This window comes from Drosophila navojoa, chromosome 4 (genome assembly GCF_054131105.1).
Source record: "Drosophila navojoa isolate 15081-1374.11 chromosome 4, UAZ_NAV_1.0, whole genome shotgun sequence".
Lineage (NCBI taxonomy): Eukaryota > Metazoa > Arthropoda > Insecta > Diptera > Drosophilidae > Drosophila > Drosophila navojoa.
Genome location: NC_142892.1, coordinates 19662827 through 19677952, shown reverse-complemented (window position 1 = coordinate 19677952; position 15126 = coordinate 19662827). Strand labels below are relative to the sequence as shown.

The following is a 15126-nucleotide window of genomic DNA, read 5'->3' as shown; positions in this document are numbered from 1 at the left end:
ATAATCTGCAGCTGCCACAGACAATCCAGCTAATGCAATCAATAGACCGAGCTTCATTTCGCTTGAGAACTGATCGCGAGTACCGCAACAAGTGATTTGAATCTCGAATTCGAAGCTAAGAAGGCAAGAACTGTTAAATCTGTCAAGTCTAAAGCCATCAAACCGTAACCGTCACCCCCATAAAATAATTGACAAGAAGGACGTTGGGGGACCCCAAAAATTGACCTTGAAAACAGTAAGTAGTAGCTTAATTAGACGATTATATAAATAAAAGTCCACAATTAGTTATGCTTTTAATATTGAAATGCAAAGTTTAATAGTCATATGGGAAACCTAGACATAACAAATTCATCAAATCATCTAGTCCCACAGCTAGGAAAAGAGATGACGGGATAATGGGTAAAGTAAATCTACATAGTAAAAAGCATATATCTTATAGAGAATTAAAAGACATCATTAAACATTGCACAAGTAATAAAATTGTTTACTAATCCTTGATGTAGCTCGCATTGCGCATTGCATTTCTTTCCACACACAAAATTTATTCATATGTTACAGTACTTTGCATATATACACATATATAGCGTGCATACATGTGTATATTAATATATATATATATATAAATATATATTTCGTTTTTTTTTTGGAATAAATGTAAAGGTAAATGTATCGCTTTATATTTATGCATTTTGCACTGAAATGTTTGACAGCTGTCACTCGTGATTTCGGCTCATCGCAATCAGAATCATAAAAACAAATCATATTATTAAACTTAACGACAATTTATGCAGACGCCAACAACGTACAGAAGTTCAAAGTGGTTAACGCAAGTGTCTGTTGAGTGGAACCTAAGCACTTGACATCGCAGGTGGTGGTGCGGCCACTGCTGCTTGTGGTGGTGCTCCTAGCTGTGTTTGTTCAGTGCTGGCTGCTGCTGCTGCTTGCGCCGGCTGTGGCTGCGGCTGCGGCTGTTGCTGGGGCGGCTGCGCAAAGGCATGCGCCATCTGCGGCGGCAGCGACGTTGGCTGAGTAGGAAACAGACCGCCCATAGATGGCTGCACCTGAGGATACGTGGGCACGGTCTGGGCAGCGGCCCCAGCAGCTGGATACGACAGAGCTGCCGGTGCAGTCATGTAGATCTGCTGCTGCTGCTGCTGTTGCTGCGGCAATCCGGCCACCGAGAACATGGGCACGGCTGGTGGTGGCAAAGTTGCTGCAGTTGCTTGTGGGAATGGCAATTGGGCGGCCGGTATGCCGCCAACGCTCACATTCGTACTCTGTTGTGGGACATTGGGATCGTAGACGCCGGGTATATAGATGTTCGCTGGTGGTGCAAGTGGCTGCTGTGGCTGTGATATTGCTGGAGCCTCAACAGCAGTAGCAGCAACAGTAACTGGAGCTGGAGCTGGAGCTGGAACTGTAGGCGGTGCTATGTTGCCGGGAGGGGCGGCAACCTGGGGCTCAGAAATTGTAGCCTGATTCTCAAGTGCTGCGCTTAATGCATCCGTTGCATCGTCCGGATTGAAATAGGTCTTGAATATGCTCTGTGCCGGAGGCTCAACAGTAGGTGGCCGAGTCTCAGCGTTGGTCGAGCCAAATGTGTTTGCCAGCGGCGGTATATAAGGCAACGTTGGTGCGACAACAGCACTGTTGGTGGGTGCAACAGACGACGTAACAGGATTCGATTGGCCACTGGGCGTAGCTGCGGCAGCAGGTCCCGTTGAAGGAGCCGGGGCAGGTGCAGGCTGCACGGGTATGCGATGTAGATAGCCATAGCCGATGCCACAGCCAAGAGCTCCCTCGCCGCCCCAAGCCGTGTTCGGCTTGATGGTAACCTCTCTGCAAGCATCATCGTCCAGATTGTAGACGTACATCTTGAGCGGCTGCTGCTCGTGCGTCTCTATCAATGTGAATAGATCGTCGTTCTCATGGCGAATGGCATCAGCGCCGATCACATAATCGCTGTAGGCACGAAGACCCGCCAATTCGGCTGGTGAGTTGGGATGCACCTCCAGAATGTGCCACACACTCTCGTTGGCACCCTCGAAGGAGCAGAAACGTATGCTAACGCCCAGCAGTCCTTGGCCACCCCAGCTGTTGCTAGGCGTCAGTGTCAGCTCGCGAACGGTTTGTGTCTTGCTCGAATAGACAGTGATGCGCACCGGCTTGTCCACATTCTGACGTAGTAGCTCCTTTAGCATATCGTTGTCCTGGTCCAGTCGTGTGCCTGCTATGGCTACTATAAAGTCAAAGAACGCCTCTAAGCCAGCCTTTTGGCCAGGCGAGTTGTCTTGCACCTTGAGTACGTGGTAGCCTATTGTTGTGTTTGAAAATACAGAAATTGTGTTTATTTTTCGTTTACGTCAGTGTGTGCGTGTATGCATATGATTGGTTGTCAATTCTTCTAGAGCAATTGACACAGTTTACGTGGTAATTTACCTTCGGTGCCGCCGCCGGGTACATGAACGCTGTGACTTGATCCCATTGTTTTAACTCTTTTCGCAACAAATATGCTAAAGACTTAGTTTGCTGACAATACAGCTTCAATTGTTTAATTTTGATGCGGCACTAAAGAGAGTTCTGTTCTTCGTGGCAATTTTTGTGGTACAATTTTCAGTGTTTTAAATGGTCTCGATTAATGCATCTCGCTCGCACACCCACCAGGGATGCAAGAGACTGATATTATAAATGTTATCGAAATTCGATATTATCGCTATGACATTAACAGAGGAACAAATGGGAAATAGGCATACAAAAATATACATTAGAAACATTGAAATAATATATTTACTAATAGAAATGATTGTGTTTAAGTTCAACTGTATTTATTTGATTTTCAATGCGTATGTCTATTCAAAGTGACAAAATGTAATAAATAATGATTAAAGCAGTTCCTATTATTTCATGGCTGCCGCGACTTGAAATTGCTGTTGGTATTTAGAGACAGCCTCGCGATGTTTCAGCATATCCTTTTCCCTGCAAAACAAAAACAATTAATATATTTCATAGGTAATGGAAATTAGTTAACATACATATTTTCTAGTGTGTCCGTGGAGCTTTTTAATTCCTTAGAGATGTATTCAATGCGTTTGGCAACGTTTTGCCGAGAGTCCTCCAGATCCTGTTTCACCAGAACGGGGCCAAACAGCTTAAAAACTTTGTTTTCGGGGCCAAGCAAATTTAATTCATCTAGTACACACTTATTTTCATTTAGCTGACTCTCAAGAAGTGCTCGCTGCTTTACGACCTTAACACAAGCTGTAAATGAAGAATGTACATATAAGAGGCACACTCTGCAGACAATATTTTTAATTTTCTTACATTTTTGCAGGTTTTGATATGACTCAACTTCGGCTTGCATTTTTTTATACAAGGCTGTGCTATTTTTATCCATTTTGTACGATAGATGCTTAGCTGTTCAGAGAATTCTTCAAAATTTTAAACAGTTGCCGGCTGGGGCCTGTAAAATAATTTGTTTAACAAAATTTAGCAAAGGCATTGTTCGAAATTGTATGTATGAGTGCGTGTGTGTTTGCAACTTGACATCATGCTATCACTCAGTGTTATTATTTACTGTTGATCTTTTATCTATTTTCCCTTGTGTAAAGGGACGATCGCAAATGTATTACATATCAATATTTACCTATTTACTTTAAAAACTAAGACGATTTTGTAAAGGCTACTCAAAGCTCAATCAACAGCGCACGCTTTTATATTAATATATGAGACTGCTATTCATCGAAATACAACACTGGAAAACAGCTGACAATGTATTCAATGTTTTATGTATATTTTTTTAAATAAATATTACAAACATAAATTCGGTTGTTTTATAAAACTAAATATATTAGCCGTTTTAAGAATTGAAACCATTATAAGGATCTCTTAAATATAAATAATAATATAATTGCTGAATTAAAACTTAGACAAATACAATGTTGTAAAACACCGCGGGGGTGTGTTTCAGCAGAAAGGCCGCTTGCACGGTACGATTTCTGTATTCTTAGAAATAAATAGTTACTTCGGTTTAATTAAAGTTTGACTCGTGTAACAAAATAACTAGCAGCAATCGTAATACAATTAAAATATATCAGAAAATGACTTCGACTCCAATATAGCCAAATATTAAGTTTATTAGCTCGCATCATTCAATTGTATCGTGACACGGCTCCTATAATAACACCAGAAACGCTGCACAAAGCATACGGTTTCGCGCCGAAAAAGAAAAAAGGCGAAAACACGCAACAACCTACGGAAAAAAGAAATAAACAAAATTCACGCACTTAACAAAACATAAAAATGTGTTAACAAACAAATGCAGCGATAGTTCGTGTTTGCTGAAAGTGCAGCAACGCTACAGCAGGCAGCAGGGCAAAGTGTGTTAGTGCGTGTGTGTGCAGCGGCGGTGCGTTTGTAAAACGACTGAGGCAAAGGTAGCACCCTCCGCCTCCCCCTCAAAACAATGGCACCCACTAAGAAACGTGAAAGGGACAATGGCGATAATGCGGGTGTTGTGGCAAACAACATAAATGGGCTAAATAATGGAAGTAGACATGCAGATGCGGTCACAAACGAAGCGTTGGCAGCGCCAGCGTCGGCAGCGGCAGCAGCATCAAACCTTTCAACAACAAACCACAATGAAACCCATGCGAAACTGAATGGACACCAACAAGAGCAGGAACTCTTTTTACAGGCATTTGAAAGTATGTTTGAAATGTTCCCAGCATGCTCAGCTGCAGTGTTACTAATCAATAAACTTTTGCAGAACCCACACAAATCTATCGCTACCTACGCAATCGGCACGAAACAAACGTAAGCTTATTATTTATTTTTGCATACGAATCGAGGTATATTTTGTGTGTTCTCATTATGCAGCCCATATTCCTAAATCGGACACTTAGTTATATGAAGGAGCGTATGTCACGAAATAACAAAAAACGTGCAAATTTCAAGATCGACTCTATTTTGGACATGATCACACAAAAGTCTGAGGCTGTACCCCAAAACTACCTGCATATAATTTACGATTCGCTACACGAAAAGCTCAAGCCACAAGACACCGATGATCTGCTGAGGCAGGGACAGGATCAGCTACTCTGTCAGCCGGGCGAGAGGGTCTGTGTGGAGACAACACTCTATAAGATCACGCGCAGCAAGCGTAAGGACAGCACACTGGATTTTCAGGAGCTGTTGAGCAAGAGCTGCCAAATAGTATACAATCCAACTGAGGGCGTCAATGAGCATGCAACCATTAGCATCCCTCTGCAGACAATGCGACCCATGGGCGATCAGCATACGCTGTACAAGCTGCTCTTTCGTATCAAAATGCAGCCACAGACGTGCAATGATGAAAATGCAGGTGAGATAGTGTAGAGAAACGTAGCTAAATATAGATTACTTATGTGAATAACTTTCCAACAGCAACGCCGCCCAACAAGCGATCACGCAGCAATGAGAAGATGTATGGCTCGGAGTTAATATTGTATGAAAAGTCGAGTGGTTTTATCACTGAGGGCGAATACGAGGCAATGCTCCAACCGTTGAATTCGTCGAGCATTAAATCGTTCTCACCAAAGAAATGCACCTGGGAGACCATGCCTGACAGTTACATTCCACTTTCATTGACCTACGATGTGTATCAGCAGAGTCCTATGCTCAAATTCCATTTGACTTTGTCGAATGAGCAGTTACCCGACATTATTGCAGCATCCGAGATACAAAGTTATGTACAGCATTTGGATACCGATGTAGACCACATCAATATCAACAACAACAATAACAATAATAATAACAACAACAATTGTAATGGCCTTAAGAATGGCAGTGTCTGCAAAGCAGTTCCGGAGCTCATACAAATCGTATACAATTTTATGTACAGCAACAACACGCGTCAACAGACGGAGTATACACAGGAGTTGAACTGTCCATGGTGTGGATTAGACTGTCTGCGTTTGTATGCGCTTTTAAAGCATCTCAAGTTGTGCCATGCGCGCTTCAATTTTACGTATCAGCCGGCGGGCAGCGGTGCTCGTATCGATGTGACCATTAATGATGCCTACGATGGATCTTATGCCGGGTCACCCTATGATTTGGCCGGACCATCGGGCTCTTCGTTTGCACGCACCTGTGGTCCGGTAAGACGCACCTCAGTCACTAGCTTGATGGTGTGTAGGCCCAGGCGCCAAAAGACCTGCCTCGATGAATTCCTAGAGTTGGATGAGGATGACATTAGCAATCAGCGTTCATACATAACCGGGCACAATAGGTGAGGAATCCACTTTACAATAATAATTATGATGAAAATTGATATATAATTGATATAGATTGTATCATCATACGGAGACCTGCCTGCCGGTGCATCCTAAAGAGCTGGACATTGATTCGGAAGGCGAGAGCGATCCACTTTGGCTGCGCCAAAAGACCATTCAAATGATTGATGAGTTCTCCGATGTCAACGAAGGCGAGAAGGAGCTAATGAAACTTTGGAATCTGCATGTGATGCGCCATGGCTTCGTAGGTGACTGCCAGCTGCCATTGGCCTGCGAAATGTTCCTGGATGCCAAGGGTCATGAGATTGTACGTAAGAATCTCTATCGCAATTTTATACTGCACATGTGCTCGCTGTTCGATTACGGCCTGATTGCGGCAGAGACAGTTTACAAGACTGTGCAGAAGCTACAGGGGATGCTTAGCAAATATGCCGCTGGCCAGGAGCTGATGCAGCGACAGCGTGAGGCGCAACTTAAATACTGGTTGGATGTGGGCATGCACAAGAAGCAGGACGATCTGAAGCAAAGATCGCCACAGAAGCCAGCGACGAGCTCCAGCAATGATATAGCAACTACCTCATCGGGCAACGCTGCCAGCGCCATGCAGCCACCCAAACGCATGCCGGCCAATCTTAAGCGAGCCAATGCTGCAGCCGCCGCAGCTGCAGCAGCACTTGACCAGGATAGTTTGTCCACCAATGGCGGCAACAGCAGCAAGAATGTGGCCAAAAAGAGTGCTGATCAACCAATCACTGCCAATTTGGCTACTACTCGCGAACGACGTTCTGATCCGGGTCTCAAGCGGAATGCCAACGGCGGACGATTAAGTGCGTCCGACAGCAGAACACCCAATTCTTTAGCCAAACGCAAACTGCCCGCTAAAGGTAAGTGTCGGCCCCTCGAGGGCCTAACAAATCTCAATCACCTAACATTCATTATTCATCATAATCAATTCATTTTGCTTCACCATACTCAGTTTCAGCGTAAGGCATTGAGTGCCATGAACACCTCGTATATTATCCCAAATTCCAAAGTGTTTTACGTTACATTTCCTTTTACAACACCTTTTTTCTTTACTTTTATATTCTATTTTTCTTTACTAAAGACAGTAAGAGCCTATAATTTTATTTTATTTTTTTTATTTTTACAACTTGTATGTATTTTCTTACCATATGCCTAATTCATTTATATACATACATGCTCTTACACTAACATCTTAAGGATCACTGCGCCAACGTCATCGTCATATCCATGGGAAGTTCTCATTGATAACGCCAATGACCAGCAAACCAGAAAAAAAAACCAAAAACTTATTCAAAATTTGAATCAAAATTTATTATTATCATGGCAAATTGCCCAATGTTTTTTTCTCTCTTTCTCTTTGTTTTCCATCTTTTGTTTGTTTCGGATTTACATTTGTTTTACAATGTGCTTTGGCAAACAGCAGAAATGGCTGATGTGGAACAGTTGGAAGAACTGGCCGCTGTGGATGCGCCGCAGGTATTGGCTGCTGACAATGACAATGACAATGACAATGGCAATGACAATGAGAATGGCAATGGGGATGGTGTTAATGATGTTGATGAAGCAGCTGTTCATGTTGATGATGATATTGATGATGATGATCATGATGATGATGATGATGATGGTGATGTTGATGTGGATGATGTTGATGTTGATGTTGGTGTAACTGGGAGTGCTACTTCCCCCGTTAAAGATAATTAAGCTAGAAAATGTAATTCGTAAATCGCATTTAACTTTTGCATTCATGTTACCAACTATTTTACACACACACTCTCTCTCACACACATGCACTTACGCACACACACATACAGATACTGCTGTGATCAGCAAAAGGCAGCGCTACAGCGAGGGCAACGCCACTGGTAACGGATCATCGACGCGCAACAAAAGCAATAATCTTTCACTGCCAGCAAATAATAGCAACAGCATCAACAGCAACAACAACAAGCGGCGTCGCTCCGCAATGGAGCGCAGCAGGTCGAACAGCAGCGCAGGCAGCAGCAGCACCGCAGCACCGTCCCATGGACTGCGCACGCGTCTGTCTGTGCCAGTGACCAAGTACGAAAGGCGCTGACGCAAGCGGCGCTGCTGCTGTTGCTGCAACTGAGAAACCAACTGCATCAGGAAGAGGACGAAAAGGAGGCAATCGAGGAAGAAGGCGTTTCGTTTGATGTACTGGTTTGGTGTTTAGAGTTTTTTTTATACAAATTCGATTTTCGACCTCCCCCATAAATGAATAATTTTTTATTATAATTATTTTTATTATTATTGTGTTGTGTTAATTGTGTACCGTTTAGCGTATTGGACATTAGTAACGTGTTCAGTAACATTAAAAAAAAAAAAACAAAAAAAAAAAGTAAATAATAATAAACAAATCAATTTTACAGTTGAGGTACCAAATAATCATTAAATGCAGTGACAAATATATATACATATTTATAAATATATTTGAATGCAAGATACTTAACGATTACGATGCATATATTTCCATTTAAACAATTGTAATAATTACGTATGATTGTAATATTATAAAAACACACTATGTACATTGCAAAATGAATTTATGTATGCAATTCTATTGAATTCCATACGAGTTCAATATTTATAAATTATATTATGTAAATTAGCGCTGAAAATGTTTACAGAAAAGCGAAATGCAAACCATCAAACCATTTAGGAAATGAATAAACAAAAATCTATTTAAGCTACGCTGAATAAAATGTTGCATATATATTTTTACAGTGCACCCAATTTTTGCCTTTTCATTAAAGTCTGATATGTTTCTTTTCACTGTGCGAACGGAGCTGGATTGTGGGCTTATAGCTATTACAGTTAATACTAATTATCTGTATTTTAGATTAAGGGAGCTCTTCATTGATTTGCAGAATTTGTATAGTAAAAAGGCAACGGAGACAACAAAGTACAGTATTTCACAATCGTATCACTCTGTTGGCGTCAGTAATTGGGAAACAGACGCAACCATTTAGTCAATCCATTTTTGATTTAGTAAAATCCAGTTAATTGGGTTTGATTGCAAATTCCATTTCCTTTCGATATATGTACATACATAGAAGCACCGTTAAGTGTTGAGTGATTATATTGAACGGTAGAAAATCTTCCCAAGCTTTGCATAACAGAATAACAGGTCGACTATGTCTTCGATTTAAATATACCAATTAACTTCAATTAAACTAATATTCATTTTAATGTAGCATTTATTATAAAAAATATTTAACAATTATTATCAACACTCATTCAAATTTTTTGAAAAAAATATTTGTTAGTTGCGCCCAGGAGTAAAGTATTTATTTGCTGTAAAAAAATGTATTGAGTTATTAAATCGAAATCCAATAATATTAAATTCAAGTTTGGGTTTGTTGAAGCGAAGCCGTGATACAAATTAAAAATTAACTGCATTAAGGTAATTGTATTGTACAAAGCATGGTAAATGCTTAAAGTGTTGTGGATAAATGCTGAACATAAATATTAACAGTACGATTGAGGGCTAAAAATAAGCGAAACTTAAACAAATTAATATGATATTGTCATACATCGTTTATATACAAAATGATAGGAGCGTGAACCATTAAATAGTTACTCTTGCAAGCACCTCATTTGGAAATATTTCTCATCGATGAAGCGACAAAATGAAACCAAATGGCCAAATTTTTGTACAGTCTGCGCCAGCGCCATGTTTGGCAGCCTTGTTGTTAAGATCGTAAACAAATGACCAAAGGCAATGGCATCCAATTCACAAGGCTGGTCACCAAAGAAGAAGGGTGTATCTGGTGATTCCTTCAGTTTATATTCGAGTGTCTCACAACATTTGGCCACTTTATCAATGACTTGATCGATATCCAGATCGTGCCACTGATAGACCTTCAATTGACGCAGTGCATTGCGACGTTTGCTATAATTTTGAATTACATTCAATGGCCACGGATAAACGGCTCCATTTCGCGGTGCAGTGACCTCTTTGTAGACTCGTTCGTTTTTAAAGCTCACATACAGTTCCGCCATAGTAAAGATGTTCTCTACAAGCGAGACATATGTGCGCATATCTGCCTTTTCATCCTCATCTTGCCAGCTACCTATGGCCATGTCTTTCTGTTCCACAAAATTCACAATTGGCTCAAACTCCGCAAATAAAAATGCACCCGCGCGGATGAACGGTAGTTTGGTCATTCGACCGCCAGGTGACATGTGCTCCGCATTGGCGCAAGTGCGTATACCAAATGGCAAATTGCACATTTTTAAATATGCTTTCACAGCCAAGCAACTAGCGCTCTCTGGTAATAGAATCTGCTCCGCCTCGAAGGGCTGGAGGGAATAGAAAAACATATGTATAAATATTTAATATTATTTTGTTGCTCTCCGTTTACCTGATAGAGCGTCGCATCTTCTGGCCAGGGTTCTTCGGACAATTTGTCAGCGGTGTGTAATTGATTTAAGTATTGGGAAGTTTGCATTTTGTGTTGATTATTGTTAAGACTTTAATGCGGCGATGAAGTAATCTCTCTACAGCTGTTTCTGCTTTTGTTAGTTACATTCACGATTACTTTCAGAACAGCGCATTTAAAGTACGCGCTAGATTAAAAATTAGATACAATTTCTTAAAATCGGTTAATTAGTATCTGAATATTATTTAAAACCAGGTTTATATGGATTAAACTGAAATTTACTTAATATTTACAGTAATTCTTGCTATATCTATAGGAAAATTGCTATTTATTAGTTACTCAAAATGTACGACTCGATAAGTCGATAAGTTTGTATTTTCTCTAAAGTATCGAGTAAAGAAGGTCCTCACTCATCTCTATCAGATTGTCACAGCTTGCACCTTTTGCTGCGCGTTTTTTGTTGTTTTTCTTGTTTATATCAAAGTATTAAAATTATTTGTGTTATAAATATATTGTGGAAAAAAATTCGCGTTTTCAAATTTAGAAAGCTATATTCGAAGAATAGAGAGGTGAGTTGTTATTAACAACTTATACATGTGATTACATGTGTGTGTGTGCAGGCTAAATAACAATATTGAGTTAACAAATTCTTGAAACAAACGCTTATCTCTGCCATCCATAGATATGCCACTCCCGAAAATATTTTGCTGGCCAATAATCGGAGAACACCGGCCTATGCGGCCAATGCGTGTGGGTGCGGATGTATGCGCTTGTGTTAGTGTGTGTGATTCATGCGTCTGGGTCTCTGCCGCTCCGTGCCGTGCATTATTTTATCAGGCTGTCTAAGCAGAAGCAGCGTCATCGCTGCGTTACTTTCCTTGAATACAATTTCCTCGGTCAGCATTGCTCACAGTTTTGACGGGGGGTCGTCAAAGCTATTTTTTCTCCATTGTTCTTCGATCAATTGCTTGTCTGAATTTGTGTGTGTTTGAAATTTGTTTCTTTTGATCGTGTGGTTTGCTTGTTTCTGAGTGTTCTAATTTCAATTTGCCTTTGGCCTGCTTATTTTGCATTCACACTTAATTAATTTTCGTTTCGTAATTCCAATTCAAACACAATGGCAAACTGGAATTCGTGTTGCAAAAAACGTTTTTTCTTAGAATTTTTTTTTTTTTGTGAGTAATATGTATACTAAAAATCAGAAGTAAAACATACAAAACTGTATACAAATACAAATTTATTATCTCGTCTGTCGCTGGTCATGCGTCAGAATTACAATCATTATTATTATTATGCCCACAATAAGTCAGCAGCTATATTTTAATTAGTACATTATGCATATAGAAAACCATTTAAGTAAATTGTAATTGAAAACGAACAAACTAAATGTTTTACAAAAAAGGAAATGGGCATAAAGCTAAGCAACGTGTATTTAGATAATGAACAACAATGACAACAATAACAACAGAAACCAGATAAAAAACGAAATGTTAAATGTGTGTGTGTGTATACGTATGTGTGTGTGACTCTGTGTATGCGTGTGGGGGGCGATAGCAGCCAACCCATTCTGGTCAATATTATTCAATGCCGGTCGAGCGCCCTCTCATGCCTTTTCGCTCTATTGCTGTGTATACATATGTATATATGTATATTTTTTTGTTTTTTGCCTTATCTGCCCATGCGGGCCCGTATTCGGCCAGGTCAATATATGTATGTACATATATATATATTTATGTATGTGTATATGTTTAGTATATGTGTATGTATTTATGTTTACATACGAGCTCAGCTGCATCCATGGGTTGGCAAGCTTTCTTTCTGTGGCTAAGCGGCGTTCACTTATGCGTTAATAATTCGATTTTAATCAATATTATTGAACGAGAGGAAATTATACAAACTTTTGCGTACCTGGAGTATATATATACAAATAGTGTTTAGACAGTTAAGTGATGCGATGGATAACAGAAAAGAAGCTATATATAAGTTATTGATTACAATGGTATATTTGCATTCATATAAAACTTATAATTTTTTGATGTTCCATATTAATATTTTCAGTTAGATCGCCATGGCTGAAACAGAGACGCACCAACATGTCGACCCACATGATGACGATGTGCATGATGCCAACTATCAGGCTCCACCCGAGAAGACAATTGAGGAGATAATGGCTGCCGATCAGGAAGATGAAAGTTTGCGTCGCTATAAGGAGGCTTTGTTGGGTGCAGCTCAAACCGAGACTATAATCGTTGGTAAATATATAGTAGCACAAATATTGATAACAGACTAATGAAGCTGTGCGTTCTTTTAAATTTATATAAAATAGATCCCAATGATCCCCGAAAGGTGATTGTTAAGAAACTGGCGCTTGTCGTTGAGGGACGCGACGATATGGAATTAGATTTGAGTGGAGATATTAGCCATCTAAAAAAGCAGGTGAGTTTTTGTATAATACCATTGTATGTAGAGTTGACTGATTTTTGGATTTTCTCCGTAGATCTTTGTGATTAAGGAAGGTGTTCAATACAAGGTGCGCATCGATTTTATCGTGCAACGCGAAATTGTTCATGGCCTTAAGTATGTGCAAAAGACCTATCGAATGGGAGTGCCAGGTAAGCATATCGTTCGCAAAATAAACAACATAACAATTGCTTGTTACCGATACGTTCATAGAAAATAAGAAATTGAATCTGTCTCTTGATAAACAGATATTCTTTATTTATAGTAAACATGTATTGTATATACATGAAACTAAACATGGCTAAGAATATGTTTAATCATGCTTGTGTAACACTTGGTCAGTGCCGTTTGGTTCTACCGCACTTTTAGGGCTTTAGATTGTCATGGCCGGCTGGGTTTGTCGTGCCCCACCTAACTAGGTAGTTAGTATGTTTTATACCTTCACGCAAAGCACATTTCTGTTTTATAATAAACATGGGCAGCAGTTTCGATGGCACAGCTTTGCTGTGCGGCATATTTAGTGTAGTTTACATAGTGCTAATAACATTTGCAATATTTACTTTAATAATGTGCTGAGACAATACTAACAATATATCTTTATAACTTTAATGCCTAACACATACTGGATAATTAATTTTTATTGCTTTAAGTTGTTGGTAAGCCTGTTTCGTAGCTTTTTATGGATATACATTAATATTTATAATATTTTTATAATGCTTAATCGCAGTGGATAAAATGACGCATATGGTTGGCTCCTATCCCCCCAAGAAGGAAATTCAATTTTATTTGACGCCAGCTGAGGAGGCGCCCTCGGGCATGGTGTCGAGGGGCACCTACTCTGTTTCATCGGTATTCACGGATGATGACAAGCACATACATCTGAAATGGGATTGGACCTTTGAGATCAAGAAGGACTGGGCATAAGGCACATCACACACAGAGAAACAACTTCGCACAGACACTAAATCACACACACACACAAATCCACACATATATGCATACAAGTCACCTAATTTGTGGTTCCAAATTAATATAAACTATTTTTGTGAATTTGTCAAAAAATGAAAAGCGAAATTCCTATTTGTCAAGTATTTTTGTTAACGGTATTACCTAAAATATTTTTAAAAATTTGTAAATGAAGTCATATAAAGTATTTTTGATACTATATATAAATGGAATGTGTGTTAACAATAAGCAAGTCACGCCTTTGTTGCTGTATATTAACAGTCAGTCAGTCAGCCAATCAATCAGTCAGTCAGTCAGTCAGTCATTTGTACCACCAAAATCAGTCAGTTTCAAATGCCATTGGATATGTATAACATAAAATTTCAAAAAGTTCTAAGGATGAAAGATTTATAGAAGATAAACTTTAAGAAAGTTTGGTGCATTTGCCTTGTATTAAAAGCGTTAACGTAATGGAAATATAAACTTGATTTGATAAATATATATAAGAAGCATTCAATTAAAACATGAGAACAATACCCAAAGATGTATTCCACCGCAGGTGCATCTTTAATATATAACATGTATGTACTCTAGATGTAAAAAGAAAACCGTTTAATGCATTTGATAATTTTAAAAGCTGAAAACATTTGAATGCTACACTCTGTACTCTATTCTAACAAATCTATCTGTGTAATTTGTGTACAATATAAGTGAGAGCAGGCAAAGCAACTGAAAGCAATGAGAATAAAATGTATTTAAATATATATTTCAAATGTCTTGAGTTTAATTCGTTTTTACTGCTCACATGCTGTAAGATTCATAGAAAATGTATACGAACTTTTTCTTCAGGCTGTATGAAGCGAAGTGAATACGTGTGCTTGCGTGTTGGAGAGTGAGAGAGAGAGAGAAAGAGAGCGCGCGCCTAAGCCATGTTTACATTTGTTATCAACATGTTGCCCGGTGAGAACGCAATATAAAATGCATAAAATAATAAATTGTACATTTTAAGACGAATTGGGCAAAGAGAC

At 39.5% G+C, this 15126-nt stretch overlaps 5 protein-coding genes across 9 annotated transcripts; 2 read left to right on the top strand and 3 right to left on the bottom strand.

Annotated features, from left to right (window-relative positions):
- Positions 1–456: 456 nt before the first annotated feature.
- On the bottom strand, positions 457–2687 carry Grasp65 (Golgi reassembly-stacking protein 2). The gene is made up of 2 exons (XM_018102593.3): positions 2440–2687; positions 457–2314 (listed from the first exon to the last, which is right to left on the bottom strand). The coding sequence occupies exons 1-2, from the start codon at positions 2483–2485 to the stop codon at positions 849–851; spliced, it is 1512 nt and encodes a 503-aa protein (XP_017958082.1). The 5' UTR covers positions 2486–2687; the 3' UTR covers positions 457–848.
- A 127-nt stretch (positions 2688–2814) lies between these two features.
- On the bottom strand, positions 2815–3768 carry Pfdn6 (prefoldin 6). The gene is made up of 4 exons (XM_018099702.2): positions 3644–3768; positions 3322–3460; positions 3033–3258; positions 2815–2976 (listed from the first exon to the last, which is right to left on the bottom strand). Exons 2-4 carry the CDS (start codon positions 3392–3394, stop codon positions 2898–2900), a joined length of 378 nt encoding a protein of 125 aa, XP_017955191.1. The 5' UTR covers positions 3395–3460; positions 3644–3768; the 3' UTR covers positions 2815–2897.
- Positions 3769–4040: 272 nt separating this feature from the next.
- On the top strand, positions 4041–9044 carry Su(z)12 (Polycomb protein Su(z)12). Of its 4 annotated transcripts, XM_018102276.3 has the most exons (7): positions 4041–4703; positions 4766–4812; positions 4876–5359; positions 5422–6265; positions 6324–7153; positions 7714–8004; positions 8105–8373. In XM_018102276.3, exons 1-6 carry the CDS (start codon positions 4463–4465, stop codon positions 7992–7994), a joined length of 2727 nt encoding a protein of 908 aa, XP_017957765.1. In that variant the 5' UTR covers positions 4041–4462; the 3' UTR covers positions 7995–8004; positions 8105–8373. The 4 variants fall into 4 exon arrangements, with proteins under 4 accessions (XP_017957765.1, XP_089114887.1, XP_089114886.1 ...); XM_089258761.1 differs by having other exon boundaries at positions 7717–8373; XM_089258760.1 differs by having other exon boundaries at positions 7714–8373.
- Positions 9045–9653: 609 nt separating this feature from the next.
- On the bottom strand, positions 9654–10882 carry LOC108652178 (metaxin-2). The gene is made up of 2 exons (XM_018102279.3): positions 10676–10882; positions 9654–10613 (listed from the first exon to the last, which is right to left on the bottom strand). The coding sequence occupies exons 1-2, from the start codon at positions 10760–10762 to the stop codon at positions 9888–9890; spliced, it is 813 nt and encodes a 270-aa protein (XP_017957768.1). The 5' UTR covers positions 10763–10882; the 3' UTR covers positions 9654–9887.
- A 201-nt stretch (positions 10883–11083) lies between these two features.
- On the top strand, positions 11084–14862 carry RhoGDI (rho GDP-dissociation inhibitor). 2 transcript variants are annotated; one of them, XM_018102281.3, is made up of 5 exons: positions 11084–11262; positions 12752–12945; positions 13020–13129; positions 13191–13305; positions 13881–14862. In XM_018102281.3, exons 2-5 carry the CDS (start codon positions 12762–12764, stop codon positions 14075–14077), a joined length of 606 nt encoding a protein of 201 aa, XP_017957770.1. In that variant the 5' UTR covers positions 11084–11262; positions 12752–12761; the 3' UTR covers positions 14078–14862. The 2 variants fall into 2 exon arrangements, with proteins under 2 accessions (XP_017957770.1, XP_089115307.1); XM_089259181.1 differs by having other exon boundaries at positions 11089–11262; positions 12756–12945.
- Positions 14863–15126: the final 264 nt, after the last annotated feature.

Bases quoted from the DNA above. Each gene is read 5' to 3' on its own strand.
- LOC108652178 (XM_018102279.3), bottom strand. From the start codon at position 10,762: ATGCAAACTTCCCAATACTTAAATCAATTACACACCGCTGACAAATTG. The intron at 10,614-10,675 runs GTAAACGGAGAG...TATTCCCTCCAG, and splicing joins AAGATGCGACGCTCTATCAG to CCCTTCGAGGCGGAGCAGAT.
- RhoGDI (XM_018102281.3), top strand. From the start codon at position 12,762: ATGGCTGAAACAGAGACGCACCAACATGTCGACCCACATGATGACGAT. The intron at 12,946-13,019 runs GTAAATATATAG...TATATAAAATAG, and splicing joins AACCGAGACTATAATCGTTG to ATCCCAATGATCCCCGAAAG. The intron at 13,306-13,880 runs GTAAGCATATCG...GCTTAATCGCAG, and splicing joins CTATCGAATGGGAGTGCCAG to TGGATAAAATGACGCATATG.
- Grasp65 (XM_018102593.3), bottom strand. From the start codon at position 2,485: ATGGGATCAAGTCACAGCGTTCATGTACCCGGCGGCGGCACCGAAG. The intron at 2,315-2,439 runs GTAAATTACCAC...ACACAACAATAG, and splicing joins ACCCGGCGGCGGCACCGAAG to GCTACCACGTACTCAAGGTG.
- Pfdn6 (XM_018099702.2), bottom strand. From the start codon at position 3,394: ATGGATAAAAATAGCACAGCCTTGTATAAAAAAATGCAAGCCGAAGTT. The intron at 3,259-3,321 runs GTAAGAAAATTA...CTTCATTTACAG, and splicing joins ATATCAAAACCTGCAAAAAT to CTTGTGTTAAGGTCGTAAAG. The intron at 2,977-3,032 runs GTATGTTAACTA...TTTGTTTTGCAG, and splicing joins ACGGACACACTAGAAAATAT to GGAAAAGGATATGCTGAAAC.